Source organism: Westerdykella ornata, assembly GCF_010094085.1.
Source record: "Westerdykella ornata strain CBS 379.55 unplaced genomic scaffold EI97scaffold_2, whole genome shotgun sequence".
Classification (NCBI taxonomy): Eukaryota; Fungi; Ascomycota; class Dothideomycetes; order Pleosporales; family Sporormiaceae; genus Westerdykella; species Westerdykella ornata.
Window position 1 is genome coordinate 1,726,897 of NW_022986852.1, and position 19,044 is coordinate 1,745,940.

Below are 19,044 nucleotides of genomic sequence, written 5' to 3' on the forward strand. Positions count from 1 at the left end.
AAAGAGAGATTATATCAATAGAGTATCAATCAATGCGCAACTTTGGCATCTAGTCCTCCCTCCTCCATTCTAGGACATTAGCCTTCCTCCCTTAAGCTTCGCCTCCATCCCCGTGCTCTCCTATTTCAACCACCAATCCCAAACCAATGCTACCGCAGTGACTGCTGCCGCTGTCCCCTCCCACAGAGCTACCTCCTTCCAAGCACTGCCCCACTCCTTGCTCGCGTTCCACAAGACCCAAGTCGTCAGGCTTCTGGTGAGAAGACTGCACCTAAAGAACGCACGATTCTCCTGATAAGCCGCGAGGGTGTAGAACACCCCAATGGCTATAGCGGCCAGGCTGCATGCTTGAATGGCTGGGATTGCCTCGCTGGGGAGCTCAAGTCGCGCCGCTGCTTGTTCGGGACGCAGTAGGGTAAGGACTCCGAAACAGAAGGACATGCATCCGAACAGGTAAATGCTCATGGCGCTGTGGGAGATGCCAAATGGCCAGCGGCGGCTTCCGGATGGAGGCTTTGGTACGGCGAGCGTTGCGGCGGGTTGGCCGCGGCGTCCCGTCATTGTGCAGGGTTATTATGGCGGCTGTGGAGATGACTGGGATCCGAATCAGTGCGACAGGATCTGGCTGTCGAACTGTTTAAGGAATCTAGCTATAGAAGATTTCCGTCCGAATTAGGGATCTCGATAAAATGCTGGTGCCCTGTTAGACTGAGAGGGTCTTGGAATAAAAGGGCCGATTCTATGAACTCTCACCCCTCCTTCTGATATGTCTGTTCGAGATGAATAAAGCGTGGAGCACAATATGTCGAGCGAGGTGAGTTGCTGGGAGTAACGAGCTATGTTCCCCGTCATGAAGGATTCGTGGCTGGATTGCAACCGCCTTGTGACTCTAGTTTGACAGAACGAAGAAGCGCTGCCAGAGATGAGTGTGTTGTGGGAGCGCTTCGACAAATGCTGCTTGCTGCAGTTGAAAGCAGAACACTACTGTCGCATAGATGTATATCGGAACGGTATCAACGCTAGAAGTGAAATTATACCACGAGCAGGCTATAAAGAAGGAAGGAGGCACGAACATGTTGGGCTGGGCGGCAGGGTTTGACGTGTTGAAAGCTGAAACCAAAAGGTGGCAATATAAACCGCTCGCTTATAAACTACGTTACAGCATAATAGATATTGTCTTAACACAATCAATCTACACTAAAACTAAATATCTAGGAGAAAAAATGCTACGGAAGATTCACATGAAAAATAGCGCACAGCAGCCTGCGAGCGAAAAAGACGCACAATGAGCTTTTCGCGACAAGATTTACTGTGATGAAGTATATGCAACCTTTGAAGTGTTGATGCTGAATAATTAATAATTACAGAGTACACCATGTTGCCACATACCTGAAACTTGGCGACGAGATGCAATGGTTGTGAACGGGCAACCATGCGCACAACTCTGGTGGCCTTCCCCCATTCGCAGCTTGTTCGAGGCCCCCGCCTGTAAGCCGGTTACACCAGGATTACGGCACCCTATTTTCCCTCCCAAGTTTCCCTCGGATGGTGGTAACATGCTGTAAAGGCAATCCTCTCGACCTGCTCACAAGTAGATGTAGCACAGAGGGGTACCACCCAAGGTATTAAGCATATCGCGAATCTTCATCGTCTTAGCATTAACCCCCAAATCCAACAGGTCGTCGATAGTAGCGTCACGCGACGGAGGCTTATTCTGCAACGTCAAGGTACCGGCGATCTTATTCGCCTCGAGTGGATGAAGCGTCTGCCAGATCCAGTAGATGCGGTCAAGCATAGCGTGATGGAGCCAAAAAGCGGGATCATTGACAGACGAATAGAGATCGGTCGCGTCGCCCCCCATAGTGTAATGGCCCGAGGTGTGCAGGCCAAGGAAGCCATCTGGATATCGGCCCTGAACTTCAGTCCAGAAGAGGCGGTGGGTCTTAGAAGCCGCGCCAACGGTCACGTTCAGGAGGTTCGCCGTAGTGAACCACTTCTTTGTTATGTAGGAACTGAGGTCCCGGCGAACGCATCGCGGGTTGTAATCGGTAATGTCGACTGCCAGGTGATCGAAGCCCTGCATGCCAGGAGACATTGGACCAATGTTCGCTTGTGTACTGGAATTTTGTTAGTGCATTGGAGTGTCCAGGTATGCGACAGACTCACTTTTTGAAAGGGCCGCTCTTGATACATCCTCCCCCGTTTCCAGAGGGGATGGCTATCAACTTGGCGCCTCCGAGACTCCCATTGTGTGCAAAGAATTCACCATCGCCACCCATGCTGGTGTCACTACCGTCAAAGACAGGTGACTTATGGATATCATCCGTATGTGAGAACCAGTTCCAGTACTATAAAGGTCAAATGCTGAAAAGGGCCAGCAAAAGGATTTGAGACTCACGGGTTGGTAGCCCTTGTAGCCGCATTCTTGTCGAAGGGCTTGCTCGTACGCCCACACAAAATAGCGATGCCAGGTGAGGAAGAGACCGTTGCCATGTATACTCTGGGTCAGGTTCACGTGGATGGCTACAAAGTCATCGTAACGAGTCCTCGCTGCCGGGGCCCATGACTTGTCGGACTTGGACGGCAACGTTCGAAGACACTGTACAGCTTTGATGTAAGCCTTTCGGTCTGCCTTGCTCAAGTGCTCCCTTCGGAGAAGTCAGTAAGTACAGCCTCATGAGTGTGGCGGACTTACCAGTCTTGCCGTATACTTGCGTTGGCCAAGGAGCAACCTTTTGGAGCTTTCGGAGACCTCTTTTCGACAGCATCGCTCTGTTCAAGCGTCGCGTAGACGTGCTGCTGCAGAACGGCGAGAGCGTCGATTGGGTTGGCAGCTGGGTCTATATCGATATCCGGAGTCGAGGACGAGTCCAAGGGAACTGCCGTCACAAGGCATCCAGCCAACAGCTGCACGGCGGATACAGCATGAAACAGACGCATCGCGACGTGAAGGACTCCGCTACAGGCAAGGGTTGGCAGACTGGGGAGGCAGGATTGGGGCCCAGGTTGACGGTTATATCCTCTCAGACATTCGCATCGGCATCATCTTCACGATTCATGAAGAAGTTTATTCGCTGCCGACTGATGCTGCCGCTGGAGACTTGTTCAAGGCTCTGGGATTCCTGCATGGTCTCTGCTTCCATGCGGAAGTCCAATCTGCAAGGGTCGAGGTTGGAGGATGCAAGTTGGGGGCGAATACAACAGGGTCTAGGCGGTTGAACTCAATGAACGCGGTTTAGAGTACAACATGGTAACAACAAGTGCTTACACCCTGAATCCTCCTTCAGTTTGAACCTTTCTTATTCGTTGAAACCTCGTTTACTTGAAAATTTTAAGTTTACGATTACCCGGTCGTGCCGTGCTCCCCCAGCGCTCCCAGCTGCAACTGCGCCGCAAACCTACACAGTACCTCCAGGATATATCAAATCTTTTTGCCCGCAGTCACCTCTTGGCTATCGAGAAATAAATTATGCCGCGCATGCTCTTTGTATGATGTTCCGCTGAAGTGTTATTAGGCCTTGAAGTGGGTGTCTTAGAGGGTGTAGGAATGAGTTTCTCGCTTAAAGGGTGGTTCACCGCTGCTCCTTGAAGCCATGGTCCCTTGCTGTGTAGGATCGCTAGCGCATCCTTCACCGCGGAGCACCGTACAAGGACCGGAAGGTCGCTTCTCCGTTCGCGCTTGGAGGGCTGAATTTAGCACCCAGAGGAAAGGGCAGTCTGACGCAGAAGCTGAATTCAAGGTTGCTCTCGCTGCACCGCAACATGGGCCCCCAGTCCCAAACCAAATCTTCAGCCACCCGCCGGCCCGTTGCCCGAGCCGCTCGCTCCGATAACCCAGTACGAACCGAGTAAATAAACTTCATCTTATTCCAGAGTGCCAATCACTACCGTATAATCTCGTTCATTGCGCTCAAGCTAGGCCTAAAGAGGCAGTACGAGAGTTCTCCGTGAATTTGGATAGGAAACCCTAGACAATCTAGAACTGTTAAGAAGCGCAGAATAAGGAGATTTTGCCCGTAGAAACAGAATCCTTTTTTGTCCCTTAAGGACCGTACTACCGCCTTAGAAAAAAGAGTTTTCTGTTGTTGCTGCGCGGGTTACAATCTGCAAGGCTTCTACGGTTGACGAGATTGAGCCTTCCTATTGGCCCAGTTACTGCCTCTTTAGGCCTAGCTTAAGCGCCCTTTGAACGAGATTATAGGGTATGTATACCGAGGGGAGCGAGGTGGTTCGTGGGACGGGTAGGGGCGAGGGTTGGAAGGGGCATGCCACATAAGGGCCTGTTCGGTGCGAAGCTCCACTTCAAAATAACTCAATGCATCCCTCATTTCGAGGTAACATTTGAATACAAATGGCACCTATGTACTTTAATTCCCCGCTCCACGTCGTCGCTTCTACCGAATCTTCATCGTCCCGCCGTCATGGCGCCTAAGAACACCGACCCGGTGCGCGCCGCAGAGAGTAATTTGGGCTACATCCTCGGCGTCACCGCAACCCTCCATCTCCTTGCCTTGGCCTTCGTTGGAATGCGCATGTACGCCCGCGTCATCATCGTGAAAGCGTTTGGCACAGATGATGCCCTTATGCTGGCGGCGACGGTGAGAAACCACGCCAAATCTTACCTCGTCCCACTCTTGAGACATTGCCTGATCATGCCTAGCTAGACCTGTGTTTTTCTCGGTGGCATGGTGACCTACATATTAGCCGCCCAGCACGGCTTGGGTCACCACACCGACACCATCGAGGAGAAAGATTACTACGAGTACCTGAAGATGACCTTTATACAAGCCATCGTCTCTACGATTGGCGGCATGGCCTTCCTCAAGCTATCCGTGGCGTTCTGCCTCCTTCGCCTTCGTCCTCCCCCTTTGTACAAGAGAATGCTCTGGGCACTTATTGGTAAGCCTCTACGCTGCGATGCCGAGAGAAATACCTCTCAAAATTCCGATACTAAACGTTCTTCAGCCTTCGTTTGCCTCTACACACTAGTCTCGTATGGTGAATGGGCCGCCGTCTGCAAGCCTGTATCCGGCTTCTGGAACAAAGCCCTCAAGGCAAAATGCTTGCCTGCAAAGGTTCATAAAGGTTTTGCGCTAATGAATACAAGTAAATATGTCTTTTCTTCTGTAATGCGCTCTTATGGAGTCTTCGGCGACTGACTGGACAATCTACAGCCTGCAACATCTTTACCGATATAAGTTTTGCATCTATTCCTGTGCCTATAATATTGGGTTTGCAAATGAAAAAGAAAACCCGCATTTACCTCATCTTCGTTCTAAGCTTGGGCTACGTGTAAGCACCCACTGTCATCGATCAACAAAGATCCATTGACTACGCACGAAAGCTGACTGCAGCGCAGGGCGGTAGCAATAGGCATCGTCAAGGCAGTGATGCAAAACATAAAGAGGGGTGATCCCGACCAGTCATTGTGCGTCTTCTATGCTACACTCGCATCCATATAAACAATCACTAACATTGTCGCAGTACGAACGATATACAGTTCTGGGGTTTCATCCAGGTAAACGTCGGTATCATAGCCGCGTGCGCACCCACACTCAAGCCCCTCCTTGGTGGTGTTCTCCGTCTTCCATCGACCCAGCAGTCCAAGAGTCGAAGCAATACCGGAACAGATGGTTACCTCAACAAAAGTGGAATTCAGAGCAGGATTAGGGTCAGCACTCGGGTTAGCATTGCACATGGGGTTCAGAACAAGAACAATGGGTGGGTGCGGGCAGGTAGTGATATCGAGCTGGATGATGGAGGATCGTTCAACAGTGAGACGAATATAACGACCAAATAACCTTGGGAAGGAAGGGCTCTGTAATTACTCACAGATTAATTCTACTAAAGACCCCTAAGCGAGAAGTATTCCGATGAATTTCGGGCGAAACATGTGCCACTACAAAATGGTTAGTTTCGTAAATCCAACCTCTTAATCAGACACAGTATGTAACAGGTAATAGAATGCAAGCTGTCCAAGTTGAAGAGCGAGACGAGTGTGTAGGCCCGGAGTAGCAGCCACGAACAAGCAGAACGCTCATTAGGCAGAAGGGCAAGTGCAGTTCAAGCAGATGTATACAGCTTGTACCACTACTGCTCCGAATCGAGTCATCCAATTGCTCCGGCACGAATTCCGTCAACGTCCTTTTATCCTTCCCAATCCACTTCGCCCGCGGGCCATCCTTTATCTTCGTCGAACTCTCCTCACATGGGCGGCGACCAATATTCCTCCCTTTTTGCGTCTCCTCGTTTTGCAACTCCGGAGAAGGAGCCTTTACATGATTTCCAGCCGAGCGCACTTCGATGTGATGGAAGGGCCCAACCAGAAATCAATCCACCATTCCCTTCTTCAGCAGACGGACAGGTTTATCAGCCAGCATTAGCTGCGCCACAACCAGCTGCTTTTCGGTCCCGTTATCAGACCGCGCCCGTCGGTCTCCCTTCGCGGCGTTCGTTCTACCTATCATTTCGTCTGTTATGTCTGTTGTAAATGAATGAAGACTCGAAGCCGATTGTCGAGCGAACTGACTTGCTCTGAGTAACAATGTAAGTTCATGAAGGATTCCAGGCTGCTCAGGTGGATTAGAACCGCCTAATCGTGACTGCTAGTTCGTCCACAGCGGGAAAGAAGAGTTGCTGTTGATGGCACCTTCTCGCAGCTAACCTAGGGTAGTCGCGAAACGGCCCGCTTATTAGCCTAGTAGATTACTCTATGTCGTCCATGCGGGGTGTTCTATGAATGAACATGTAGCCCCGCAACCGGAGAATCGTTAAGGAATTTATCGCATGAGGCTCCCGGTCCAGGCGCGTTCAGCATTATCTCGACATGCGGCTTGACACAGTTCCATTTTGCGTAAACACCTACCCACTAAACATGACCAAAATGGTAGGGTTTTAAACACAAATTCGACGAAAGTAGTAGCTTCTCGCCGCCGTTCTCAAAAATTCGTCCCAGTGTGGGTAGGTACATCGATATCCTTCGCGAGAAACTGGAGCTTGTGTTTATCAGGTTGCTAGGTGGCCATCACTGCGTATTGTCAACACATGGAGGCACTGGACTTTGAGTTGAAAATGTGCGAAGCCCCCTCCCAGCTAACCACCCCATCAGACCTAGTAGCAGTCCTGATAACAGTAGATTGTCAGGCAACTAAAAAACTCACCCGAGACCTTGAGCCTTTCTCCTCGATAAATGGAAGGAGTCCAGGAGACGCGGTCGACCTTGAGGGAGTAAGTTTGCATCTTCCGCACACGTAGAAGACACGCCCGACTAAAAACGAGTACGGGAGGAGTGGCGAGCGGTCTCTACTCCCATATGTAACTGAGCAAAACGGCGAACGTGTGGCAACCAGCACAAAGGGAAACCATCAACATATCGATTCACGGCATTTATTAGGGAATGGTACTGTACTTACCCTAGGGTAGCTATAGTCCCACGTGGCTCACACGTGGCTGGAACGTGGGCCGCTGCCACTAATAGAAGACCAGATCCTCGGAGCGTCCGAGGAAGCGATTTTTAACTATACCAGTACATACAGTCAGAAAGCTTTATGCTTCCTTAGGGATCGTCTCTGATTCCCGATTTGGCATAGCGTGCCGCCGATTCAGTTCGTCTGAGTCTAGAGGCCTCGGCCTCAGTTAGCGCCGTCCGAAAGGAGAGTACTGACTGCTAGACTACCCCTGTGTACATACGATAGTTCTCCACGGTAAACTGCTTCCATCCGGAAGTCTGGATTCTCAGCAAGCCATGACACCACAACTACGGCGGTGGGCAGCTCTACCGTGTATTTGTGGCGTTCATCAAAACTTTTTGAGCCCCTTCTCGTCCTCCTCCCTAGCACAGAACAAGAGATGGTGGACATCGCTTCCGCAGTTCCGCTGAATCTAGTCAGATCTAGTTCCTTCAAACTGTTGATAAGTGGAACGATGTCCTCGTTCTCGAGAGCCAGCTCTTGGAGTTCCTCTGCAGCTCGACTTGCAGCTCTGCCCTGCGTTTCCACTCACATTTTCTTTCATTTTCTGCTTGTGTCGTGATCCCTTCGTCTCCGAAATATGAAGGTCAATCATTTGTGTCTGCTCCTACCTGCGGCCACCGGAGTCCTCGGACTGAAGGTTTCAAGAGATGCAAAGTGCGGTGGTAGGACCGGCCAGACATGTCTGAAGTCTCGTTGGTGTTCCAAATTCGTGCGATATAGCTCGCGTCGACTGACGTCTTGAACAAGAGTTTGGAAACTGCTGCTCGCAATACGGCTACTGGTAAAATCTACACGTCTAGGATAAGGACAACAAGAACACAACTGACATGAAGGTTCAGTGGAAGTACCCTTGCGTACTGCGGTACCGGCTGCCAATCCAAATTCGGAACCTGCAAAAACGGCCACCCTGTCGTATCCGCCCCTACACCGCCATGTTCAACCACAAAGACGTCCATTCCTACACCTCCCTCTGGCCTTAAGGTTTCTACCGATGGCACCTGCGGCAAAGGCGTGACTTGTCTGGGCTCCAAGTTCGGCTCTTGCTGTTCCCAATATGGCTATTGCGGAAGCTCGGAGGCTTATTGCAAAGGCGGCTGCCAAAAGGCCTTCGGTTCGTGCGTTGAGCAGCCTGTGGGTGACGTAAGCACCAACGGAAAGTGCGGTGGAAGCCAGGGCATCATCTGCACTGGTAGCATCTTTGGCGACTGCTGTTCGCAATACGTACGTGGAATATGCTCGTGCTCAGAGATGGGCTTTTGCTGACTTCGTGGCAGAACTACTGTGGGTCAAGCTACGCGTACTGCGGAGATGGCTGCCAGTCTCAGTTCGGCAAGTGCAACGGTCAGCATTCCAGCTCCGTGACGTCGACTTCCTCTTCTTCCTCGACTTCCTCTTCTTCCTCGACTTCCTCTTCGTCTTCGACTTCCTCTTCCTCTTCGACTTCCTCTTCGTCTTCGACCACTTCGTCTGCTCAAGAGACTTCGACATCATCGTCGACCACTTCGTCTGCTGAAGAAGCTCCGACATCAACGTCGAACACTTCGTCTGCTGAAGAAGCTCCGACATCATCGTCGACCACTTCGTCTGCTGAAGAGATTCCAACGTCATCGTCGTCTACTTCATCTGCAGAACAAACCTCGACATCTACGAGCACCTCGGAATCATCCCCTGAGACGACTTCCTCGGAATCCTCTACATCCACATCCACGGAACCTACCACCTCTGAGCCGTCTTCGGAGATCACATCCACAACATCTTCGGAAGAACCTACGTCAGTTCCTGCCTCTTCCACGACCGAGTCTACCACTACTTCTTCCGCCGATCCCACCCCGTCTTCAGCTTGCCAGCCTGTTCCGAATTGTCCCAGCTTCGCGGGACCTCTTACCGGCAGCTGCCCCGGTGCGCAAGGACAATGCGGCAGAAGCTCAGTGGGAAGTTCTTACTATATCCAGTGCAGCAGGGCGCCAGCAGCCGGCGCACAAACACTCCTTAAACAGCTGGGATCCAGAGTACCGGGCATTGAGGGGTGTGCGGCTGCTTGTGATGCGGAAGCTGACTGCGTTGGCTTCGTGTTCTCGGCTACAAGCCCTGTTGGCCAGCTTTGCGACCTGTATAGCAGGATCGACGCGGTATCTGTTTCGTTCGTCCACACGTATATCAAGGTCTGCGTAGAGCCTCCCCCGCCGCCCGTCACGACTTCCGCAAGCGCTTCTTCGACTTCATCAGAACCCCCCGCACCCACCTGTGCACCCAACGGCGTCCAAAATGGAGGTTTCGACACCGGCGCCATCGCACCTTGGAGCATCAATGTTGTTTCTGGCTCGGCGTCCTTTGACCTTCGTACCGCTAACAATTTCTTCGCCGGCCCTGACAGCGGAACCCACTTTTTCAACATCCTCACGGTCACCTCTCCGATCGTTACTCTCACACAGCAAACGAACCTCAAAATCGGCGACCGCGTGAGATGCCAACTCGCCTACAACTATCCGGGAGATGATGATGCGCTTTTAGAGGCCGTTCAGGTGGTCATGTTTGTCGATGGCACGTTCTGCAACCAGGCGCAGAGCTTCCAGACGCGCGGCAAGGATGGTTGGGAGACTGTCCTGCCGGCCAACGAAGTTGTCATCCAGAACGATAACGCGCTTGTCCAGGTTTCGATGTATTTCGACAACTTCTTCGGGTACCAGCTCGTTGCGGCGCTGGATAGCATTGCTGTTGTCAAGGTGGGCGAGGAAGGGCTCGAGCCTTGCAATTAGACGGGGACGCGAAACCGTTGGACTTTGAGTAGGGGTATCCCTCACGGCTCATCTTCACGGGATGCTCCTTTTTATCTGGTCATAGATTAGACTTCGTATAATTCACTCATAATTAGATGCATTCCAAGAACCACTGTGTATAGTGTTCCTGCCTGTTCTGTCCAGCATGCAAAAGACAAGCAAGAGGCGCATGAATACCATTTTGTATTGTATTGTCCAGCAACTGGTGAAGAGCTGCCTCTTAGGATTGTAGATTTTGTTAGGATATCTACGAGCTAATCCTCTGCAACAGATGCGCAGTACTAGTTGCCGTTCTGAAGCTCACATACCGATTAGTTTTCTTTGCCACACCTATCGAGCACAGAACGAAGCTAGTAACATTAAATCAGGTTGCTAGCCACGCATTCACTGAACTGGTATTCGTCATCTTGTTCAAGAAGAGAGAAACCTGTTTATTGGAATGATTTTTATGCGCTTATTGGATGGTCATGATTGATGGTGAAAATGGTCGTTTAGAGCTTTTGTTTCTAAGGCATACATACACTGGTAAAGGATCACACTGTACGGAAAGAATACCACGTTTTCCCCTGATTCACAAGGAAAAGATCCCTTCCCTCTCATAATCTCGTAATCATTCTGCGAGCAAAACCGTTATTTTCTTAGGAAATGCATCGCAAAAAGCAAAAAGCAAGCCGCATAATAGACACTCGAAACCCCACTCATTCGTTGCAACTCCCACATTGTGCAAAAGTGCTCAGTCCATAGAGCCCAGGGCCATCCAATTGCCTCTAAAATGAGGAAGAAGTTGCCCGGAGCGACAGCAAATGCTTCCCCTCGCAAACCAGCCGCGGGACTCGTAACCCCGTCCGACCGCTACCTAAACCCAGTGGTGTATAACCCTCCTTGTGTAGCAGTAGCGATCATCCTGGTCCATAGGAGGGGTACGAGGAGACTCTGTGTTCGACTCCGGAAAATCATCCCAGTTCTTGATCACTTTGGTATCATGGCCAACATCACCCCATCTCGCACGGAAAGCAATATGGCGGAAGAACTCATGGTGCGTCATCATGGCGGAAGTTGTAAGCCGAGTACTCTTGCTTCTACGGAGAGTAGGAGCGGAGTGGAACCCTGGGAAGTTCATGTTGTTGATCCTCATACTGGCTTCGATGACTTCCTCTGGGAGTATTGATGTAAAGAGAGTGGTGGTCCTCATGTGGTCTGCTACGTCCGCAAGCTCCATCAGCTCGAACTTGGCCAGGCGGTAGAAGAAGGTGGCGCTCTGGTCCTGGATGTCGTAGCCGAAGTGAGGCGCGTACTGGAAGTAGAGGGCCTCGTGGAACGCGAGCATCCAGAATGCCCGGGTTTGGCGATGCACCTTCTTCATGATGCGCCAGGAGTGTTCGCCTAGCTTTTTGTCCTTGATGTATGTCTTCAGAAGCTTCGCCAACTGAGAGTTTAGCTTGCAGAGAATCGTGGTAGCTGAAAGCAGCTCGTCACCTGCGGCCAGTACGGGCGGCGGCATGTCCGAGTCCAAGTTCTCCTCGAAGCAACGCGAGATGCTCTCGGCAGCGGGTCCTCGAGATCCATCACCAGCCACAATGTGGAGGAGGAGACGCACAGTAGCCAACATGAGGTTGCTGATCTGAGCGCCCTTGACTTTGGTTGTGGCTGTGCGCAAGAGCTGCTCCGGGGACTCTGATGCACCGACAGCACCGCGTACTTCCTTCGATGTCAGGAGGACGTTATGGAGATCCTGTATGTCCAGGTAGCCCAGCACATGCAGTTGAACGTCCTGTGGCAACTTCATAAACCGAAATGGTGGACACGGTCCATCGTCTGAATCATACTCGATGATGATGTCGGGGGGGTCCAGTTCGCCAGTTTTGATGGCACGGGCGTACAGTGAGCCGGGAAGGAGTGGGACCGGGTTGAAGCGATACATTACGTCGAACGGATAGACCCGAGAAGAGGTTGGCTTTTGGGTTGAGCAGAAGTTTAAGGTTGTTGTTTAGGTTTTGGTTGAACAGAATTGGCTTTTTGGCTTAAGCGGACTTGTCCTTCGGGTCGAGCAGAAGTTGCCTTCCAGGATTGTCACAAGGTGTCCTCCAGGTTGAACGAAAGTTGCATTGAGGTTGAACAATGTTGTCCTTTGGTTTTGAACACGGACAAGATATTGACGCGGCGAACGCAGGTCTGTGCAGGAGACGTACTATGCAGTGAAAGCGCACTATAATGGACCGTGCTTGTGGGCTACATTGTGAAAGCTGTGAGAGACAAGTCACTAGGCCGCGTCCGTACGTCTTGTCAGTACCGTTTCGTGACGTTGAACATGCAGAGCTTTGTGCAGATTGGAACTGCTCATACCTGGGACACTGTGTGAGAAGAAGACGTTGGTTCTTCACTCTTGCATAACTGCGCGAATATAGCTGAGTTCTTGGGATGGCAAATTAGTGGTATCGGACAGAGAAAGGCATGTCCCATACGCAATGGGCTCTGTGTGTTTGGATTGATGTTCTCCTTGAACCAACCGATGGATCAAACAGATCCAGCCTCTCCGATGTCGCCGATGTGACAGTTAAGCAGAGCAACAACCAATGTCATCTTATAGATCAACATCATTACCCTTGGTCTGCTGACCATTGAAGGGAAGTTTGGCACCGAAGTAACTTCAGTTAGTCTTTTTCAGAACCCAATCGAGTTGCACTGAACGAGAATGCTGTGTAGAACGAACCAAATGACTTTAATTCGCGATTAGAACATAATTTAAAGCTCCATCCAATCTCATTGGCCAAGTTCGGCGGTTGACTGCAAGGCGCACGCTTGAGAATGTGACTCGAGCTCTTCGACTACTTTGATGGCTGTGAATGTCTTCTCAAGTGCTTCGTTACACCTCATTTGCACCTCCAGAAAATCACAACGATGATTGGCCTAGAAACAAGATCATATGAGAGCACGGTCCTTGAGAGCAAACCACAAGCGGGCGGTGAGGTAGTGATTGAAGCTCACCGCACTCAGCGGCCCCGGCACCTGTCACTTCCCAGCCGTGAAGCAACCACACCGCAAAGCACCTTCCCTCCCAAGAGTTGAATATAAACCGCCCATTCTCCCCACCCAACCCTTCATTGCTTCTCTATTCAACCTCACCTCACTCCTTTGCTTCTCCTTGAGTCGCTCCTTACGAGAATCTTCGCTCCTTATATAACCACATTCCTCTCTCCTCTGCTTCCAGGTCTGGTTTTATCTCCACGCCTGAAGCAATCACGATGCTCTTCAAACTTCTCCTCCTTCCGATGACCGCCTTCGTCCGGCTGGTCTTTGCAGTCCCCATTGATGGCACCTCCGTTGAGAACCCTTCCCCTCTGACCAACTTCACCAAGGAGCCACAGATGTCACTGCAGCGGCTGAACCTCGCAAGCGCGGTGTTTCTTACTACGGCTCGCAATATCCGAAGATGTTCAACATCCAAGGCAATAAGGTCGCTTGGATCTACAACTGGTGGCAGCTGCCCGAGGGCCCTGGTCAGGGTCCTGTTGGCACTCCCTTCTGGGAGTACGTTCCCATGCTGCACTCTGACCGCCCGGACCATACCAACACCTGGTTTCAGAACGTCGAAAAATGTGCGGGCGTCAATCCTGCCGGCGCTATTCATGTTCTCTCATTCAACGAGCCTGACCAGTGCGGGTGAGTATACAATTTCAATTTTACAGATCCATTTATCTCAGATACTGACTCTCTTAGTAACGGGGGTTCTTGCATGCGCGACTACGTCCAGGCTGCGAATGCCCACAAGACATGGGTCCAACCTCTCGTCGACAAATATGGTTCACGCCTATATGTCGGCACTCCAGCTGTCACGAACGGTGTCCAAGCTCCCGACGGTGGTCCAATGGGCCTTCCTTGGCTTCGAGAATTCATGAAGCACTGCGATGGATGCAAGTTCGACTACGTGGTCATTCACTGGTAAGATACCCTCCAGCCTTTGAGGCCTGCAATACTCCATGGAAGCCAGGAAGCTGACAGTCTCTAGGTACGACTCCTCTCGCAACGTGGAGTACTTCAAGAAACAGCTCCAGGACGCTTGGAATGAATTTCAGAAGCCCATCTGGATTACTGAATTTGGTGCCACCGGCCGCGTCGACGAACAGCTCGGTTTCCTCCATGAGGTTCTCCTCTGGATGGATGCTTAGCCCTGGATCTTCCGTTACGCGATGCAGATGGCTGAGCCTGGGAAGCTGATTTCTGGCGATGGGCGAGGCCTGTCAACGCTTGGGTGGTACTATACAGTGGTATAGGATGAGTATTCTCAGTCTGTCGCTTACTACCGTTACCATCATCTAATTTTACCAACAGTCCCTCACGAACTTCACAATGTGAGCCATCCCTCGGGCACGAGGTGATTGGACCTCGTGATATACGATACTCAAATTTCTTGAGCAGGCATGGAAAAGGGAGCCATGCCTGTTGGCATTGACTTTCTGCACTGGTGATGACACACGGCATGTATTTCCAGCCATATTTTGGGAATCTCTTAAGCCGAGGTGGCGACCATGGGTTACATCAGGGAGAGATATAGGGGATAACTGATATAACCCAGCATGTTAGAAGCTCTTCACAATGCAATTGAATGACATCAAGAGTCCGCTTGTTCCCAGTGATAACCTTCGATTCTCGTAGCCCGGCCCTTTGTTTCCATAGAAAACTACTCAGGATCGATGCCTACACCATCAGCATCATTTACCGTTTCCAGTCCTCGTCCCCATTCAACCTCCTAACCTGCTCCTCGCTGACCTCCCCCCTCTCCACCATCCTCCTCTGCCACGCCAACAACTCCCTCGTGGCCTTAGCAGGACCCACCTCACCCCCTTCCTTCCTCCTCTCCGCCCACTCCTCAATCTCCCTCTGCTCCACAAAATTCCCATGCAACCCCAACCTCAACTTAACCGGCAAATGCACCGCAGCCACAGGACCCTTGGCCACATGCAACGCATCAAAAATCAGAATATCATTCCTCAACACATCCAGATGATTCAGCAGCGCAATCAAATACCCCTCCCCCTCTCTCCTACTCCCCTTCTTCGGCACAAACACGGGTTCCTGAAACGTGCACGTCGGACCCGCCCACCACGTATCCTTTCTCCCCGTCTCCCACTCAAAGTGCCCAATCACATTGAACAGGCCGCCCGCGGGGGGACCGCACTTTGCGAAATCGTACGGTTTGCTGGGGTCGATCTGGCACTGCCAGAAGTGCGTGTAGGGCTTCGTCAGGTAGCGGTCGTCGATGCGGGAGAATTCGCCGTTGAGGCCGAAGAGCTTGTGCGGCGTGACGCGGGTTCCCGTGAGGCTGTTGGGGTCGAAGATCCAGCGGTATGTGTCGGAGATTAGTTTGTTGCGTTGGAGGAGGGTCGTGGGTGTGGGGGTCGGCGTGTCGGGGGGGAAGAAGAAGAAGACGTTGTCCGTGGCGATGGTGAGGTCGACGACGATTTTGCCGTCGGGCGTTTCGTAGGAGCCGGCGATGTGGCCGTGGAAGCCTGTTTGGTTGGTTAGTTGGTGATTATTAGTGGAGTGGGGAATTGGGGAGAGAGGGGAAAATGGAGAGGAGGGCGTTTACCGTTATCCGCACGCAGCCAGACGATGTCTTCTGGTTTGCCGTTTCGGCGTGGCACGATGCCGTACCACTGGTCCTCGTTGGGATCCCAGGCGAAGTGATTACCGCCTTTTTTTAATCTCTCGGCGTTTGATTTGATGGGTGTCAGTGGTAGGACAACGTAGTTCTTGGTGATGGCGGCGTCGTGGATCATGCCGCAGAAGGGCGCCTTGTACCAGCACTCTTCCGTTTTCTTGCCGTCCTTGTCGATGGTGAAGACAACGATATCGCAGCTTGCATCGTGGCCATCTCCACCGGCTTCGTAGCCCCAGCAGATCATCTCCCCTGTATCGGGGTCGAACTTGGGATGTGCAGTGAATGTGGGATGTTGTACTTGTCCGTCGAAGTCATACCTCCCAATAGTTTCAAGAGAAACGGGGTCCATAGCGAAGGGCGGACCATCTTCCTTCGTCGCCAGCAATACTCCTCTCCAGAAGATGATATTGGTGTTTGATGCTGTACGAATAATCCCTTTGACCATTTCATTATCGGTATACGGATTCCGATATTTCCCCAGCAATGCCCTGCGCTCTTTCGTCTCCGCCCTGAAGCGGTCGGTATGCACATAGCGCTGTTTAAAGTCTACATGACCATTCTCAAATCGGAATGCTGACACGGAGCCATCGCCATTGAAGTGAATGTCTTCCTCGAAGAGAGGCGGGAAGCGGTGATCGGGTTGGATACGATAAAGGGTCCCATTGATGTCTTTTGGGATTTCACCCGTGGTTTCAAGCTCGAAGATGTCGGCTTCCAGTCTGGAAGGCTTGTTGAAGCCTTGGAAGAATCCCGTGTCGGGGAATTTGACTTGGTCGCCCGAGCGCTTGCCGTCGACGTAGGCGGGCGCTGGCGGTGTTGCCAGAGAGAAGAGATGGGCCATGATGCTGATTCTTGGCGGCAAAGGTTCGTAGTGATGGTCACTGCATTCTAGAATGCATGTAATTACCTTCGGAGTTATATTGGGCGAAGTCGCTGTAGTCTATAGCGTGGTATGATCTGCAGACCGAGGCATGGGTTAGATTATTTCCCCTTGGGGAAAATGTGGGGACGGGCCGTACGTGGGGCGTGAGCATGTTAAGTGCAGTCTACCTACCGGGTTCTCCATATACACCGGGGTGAAGGAAGCGATGAAGGGCAGTAAGTAGGTTCTCGGTGTCATCGCTCCGATGGCAGCTATAGGCGCGTACCTGCGCTTTTGTATGGCCGATAGTACCGTGGTAGCTCTGGTAGCTATGGGCATTTCAATATGCCGTGCGGAGTACTTTCATGTGACTTCACTGTGAGGACTGCTCCACTCGATGGTGGAGGAGGAGTTGTCTCCGCGCATGCCATCGAGTCAGTAGGCACGAACCTACCCAGGGTAAGTTGTTGATACAACGACACAACTTGTCGCATCTCAACTTTCCGTTCCTTAATCAATTTTCACTTTGAAATCCATCGCCATGAAGGGAACAATAGCAGTCGAAGAAGCCATCATTGACCCGGCAGGCGTCGAAGCGCATACGTTTGCGCAGTTCCAATCGCTGATGCGCCCAGGGAGCGATCAAACGTCAGGACTGTCAGCTCACGAGCAGCGCTTGCTGGATATCCATGGCGATCGTCTCAAGGCCATGGATGAGCATGGAGTGGAGTATATGTTGTTGTCGTTGACCTCGCCAGGAGCACAAGGGGAACCAGATTCGGAGAAGGCCAAGAAGATGGCGCAGATTGCAAATGACTATCTTGCAGGCGAAGTGAAGAAGAATCCGCGCAGGTTTGGAGCCCTTGCCGCGCTGTCGATGCATAATGCGCAGGATGCTGCAGATGAATTGAGGAGAGCGGTTAAGGAACTCGGCATGTTTGGAGGGCTTGTCAATGATTTCCAGTCGAAGGGCGTGAATGGCGAGGAGAAGGTGTACTTTGATACAAGGGATTATGATCCGTTCTGGGAGACGGTTCAAGAGCTGGACGTTCCGATATACTTCCATCCACGGTACGCAATTCAGCAGGACCTTCAGCCGGGAACCAAGTATGGAGATAGGTAAGCATGAGACGACAGTCTTGGGAAAATGTACGAATCTGCTCTAACCGTCCAAAGAAAGCATCTCCTGGGCGCCGGCGTCCAATTCCATCTCGACCTTAGTTGGCATCTCTACGCCATCATCTCTTCGGGCATGCTAGACAGATATCCTCGGGTGCAGATCGTCGCCGGCCACCTGGGAGAAGGGTAAGCGACCATTGACATGGTATGAGCCGTAACTGATTAAACCAGTATTCCTTTTAATCTCTGGAGAGCAAGTCACTGGATCAACCATCCTTTCAAGCGTGGATCGCGGCCGATGAAGCATGATTACACGTACTATTTCAAGCACAACGTTTCCATTACGACTTCCGGCAATTACAACACGCGCGGATTGAAATTTTGCATCGCGGAGATTGGTCTGGATCGGTGTTTGTATGCAATCGGTCAGTGTTCAGAAATCCGAGCTCAAGGGCGCCAGCTGACACCTAGCTTGTAGATACGCCGTACGAGACAGTAGAGGAAGGCCAATCTTGGTGGCGATCCGTCGATCTTCCGGAGGATCAGAAGGAGGCCGTCGCAAGAGGAAATGCGATTCGGTTGTTCAAGCTTCCGTTGGAGCTGTGATGATAAGCAAATGAGGTGTACTTAGGTCAGCATGCGTAGCAATAGAATTGGAATTTCTTGTGCATACTCCCGGAGCTACTTACTCTACACTGAAGATTGTCAGTGTGAAAGGCATCGGAAGGTTGAGACAGACCTGGAAGATGATTTAATGTTAGTAGCACATAGCCACGGCGAATTCATCGTATACGGTCGCATGGACTTTGTCGGGTGGGTCCTAGGTACGCTAGGGTGGGTCGAATGGTCAGACTAGTCTGCCGATGGAGTTAAGATACAGACAGTAGGGGTTGAGCTGACCCCGACACCTAAATTCCCTGCCGGTGGACTCATAGGGTAGCTCCAGTCAAAGTTGAAGACCTGCGAGGACCTTGAACGCGTCCTCACACCTCAAGTGAACATCTTACTCATCTGTCTTTGCGGTCTTTCCGTGGGGTAGGAAGGAACGTTGTCGAGGTAGCGTCTAGGGGCTGATCGTCGTCCAAATGGCGCGGCATGTTAGAAGTGTGCTTCTGCTTCTGCTGATGAGCTCATACCGGCAGCATATCTAAACCT

At 51.6% G+C, this 19,044-nt stretch overlaps 8 protein-coding genes across 8 annotated transcripts; 4 read left to right on the top strand and 4 right to left on the bottom strand.

The window, feature by feature from the left end:
- Positions 1–62: 62 nt before the first annotated feature.
- On the bottom strand, positions 63–755 carry EI97DRAFT_124696 (uncharacterized protein). The gene is made up of 2 exons (XM_033793060.1): positions 754–755; positions 63–692 (listed from the first exon to the last, which is right to left on the bottom strand). The coding sequence occupies exon 2, from the start codon at positions 559–561 to the stop codon at positions 121–123; it is 441 nt and encodes a 146-aa protein (XP_033658046.1). The 5' UTR covers positions 562–692; positions 754–755; the 3' UTR covers positions 63–120.
- A 384-nt stretch (positions 756–1,139) lies between these two features.
- Positions 1,140–3,157, bottom strand: EI97DRAFT_430217 (Di-copper centre-containing protein). The gene is made up of 4 exons (XM_033797626.1): positions 2,696–3,157; positions 2,399–2,648; positions 2,167–2,348; positions 1,140–2,117 (listed from the first exon to the last, which is right to left on the bottom strand). The coding sequence occupies exons 1-4, from the start codon at positions 2,938–2,940 to the stop codon at positions 1,586–1,588; spliced, it is 1,209 nt and encodes a 402-aa protein (XP_033658047.1). The 5' UTR covers positions 2,941–3,157; the 3' UTR covers positions 1,140–1,585.
- A 1,372-nt stretch (positions 3,158–4,529) lies between these two features.
- On the top strand, positions 4,530–5,855 carry EI97DRAFT_430219 (uncharacterized protein). The gene is made up of 5 exons (XM_033797627.1): positions 4,530–4,899; positions 4,966–5,106; positions 5,175–5,292; positions 5,360–5,428; positions 5,485–5,855. The coding sequence occupies exons 1-5, from the start codon at positions 4,686–4,688 to the stop codon at positions 5,798–5,800; spliced, it is 858 nt and encodes a 285-aa protein (XP_033658048.1). The 5' UTR covers positions 4,530–4,685; the 3' UTR covers positions 5,801–5,855.
- A 2,194-nt stretch (positions 5,856–8,049) lies between these two features.
- Positions 8,050–10,286, top strand: EI97DRAFT_498660 (uncharacterized protein; the record flags this gene model as incomplete). Its single annotated transcript, XM_033802569.1, has 3 exons — positions 8,050–8,126; positions 8,312–8,693; positions 8,747–10,286. 3 exons carry the CDS (start codon positions 8,050–8,052, stop codon positions 10,226–10,228), a joined length of 1,941 nt encoding a protein of 646 aa, XP_033658049.1. The 3' UTR covers positions 10,229–10,286.
- Positions 10,287–11,105: 819 nt separating this feature from the next.
- On the bottom strand, positions 11,106–12,170 carry EI97DRAFT_439518 (uncharacterized protein; the record flags this gene model as incomplete). Its single annotated transcript, XM_033799564.1, has 1 exon — positions 11,106–12,170. One exon carries the CDS (start codon positions 12,168–12,170, stop codon positions 11,106–11,108), a length of 1,065 nt encoding a protein of 354 aa, XP_033658050.1.
- A 1,509-nt stretch (positions 12,171–13,679) lies between these two features.
- Positions 13,680–14,415, top strand: EI97DRAFT_455402 (uncharacterized protein; the record flags this gene model as incomplete). The annotated part of the gene is made up of 3 exons (XM_033800642.1): positions 13,680–13,909; positions 13,967–14,188; positions 14,256–14,415. The coding sequence occupies 3 exons, from the start codon at positions 13,680–13,682 to the stop codon at positions 14,413–14,415; spliced, it is 612 nt and encodes a 203-aa protein (XP_033658051.1).
- Positions 14,416–14,568: 153 nt separating this feature from the next.
- Positions 14,569–16,749, bottom strand: EI97DRAFT_491880 (9-cis-epoxycarotenoid dioxygenase-like protein; the record flags this gene model as incomplete). Its single annotated transcript, XM_033802287.1, has 3 exons — positions 14,569–14,808; positions 15,017–15,756; positions 15,837–16,749. The coding sequence occupies 3 exons, from the start codon at positions 16,747–16,749 to the stop codon at positions 14,569–14,571; spliced, it is 1,893 nt and encodes a 630-aa protein (XP_033658052.1).
- A 562-nt stretch (positions 16,750–17,311) lies between these two features.
- On the top strand, positions 17,312–18,495 carry EI97DRAFT_369794 (amidohydrolase-like protein 2; the record flags this gene model as incomplete). The annotated part of the gene is made up of 4 exons (XM_033795205.1): positions 17,312–17,889; positions 17,947–18,075; positions 18,121–18,314; positions 18,368–18,495. 4 exons carry the CDS (start codon positions 17,312–17,314, stop codon positions 18,493–18,495), a joined length of 1,029 nt encoding a protein of 342 aa, XP_033658053.1.
- Positions 18,496–19,044: the final 549 nt, after the last annotated feature.

Bases quoted from the DNA above. Each gene is read 5' to 3' on its own strand.
- EI97DRAFT_430219 (XM_033797627.1), top strand. From the start codon at position 4,686: ATGGTGACCTACATATTAGCCGCCCAGCACGGCTTGGGTCACCACACC. The intron at 5,107-5,174 runs GTAAATATGTCT...GACAATCTACAG, and splicing joins TTTTGCGCTAATGAATACAA to CCTGCAACATCTTTACCGAT. The intron at 5,293-5,359 runs GTAAGCACCCAC...ACTGCAGCGCAG, and splicing joins GTTCTAAGCTTGGGCTACGT to GGCGGTAGCAATAGGCATCG.
- EI97DRAFT_124696 (XM_033793060.1), bottom strand. From the start codon at position 561: ATGACGGGACGCCGCGGCCAACCCGCCGCAACGCTCGCCGTACCAAAG.
- EI97DRAFT_430217 (XM_033797626.1), bottom strand. From the start codon at position 2,940: ATGCGTCTGTTTCATGCTGTATCCGCCGTGCAGCTGTTGGCTGGATGC. The intron at 2,349-2,398 runs GTGAGTCTCAAA...TGACCTTTATAG, and splicing joins GCTACAAGGGCTACCAACCC to TACTGGAACTGGTTCTCACA. The intron at 2,118-2,166 runs GTGAGTCTGTCG...ACAAAATTCCAG, and splicing joins AAGAGCGGCCCTTTCAAAAA to TACACAAGCGAACATTGGTC.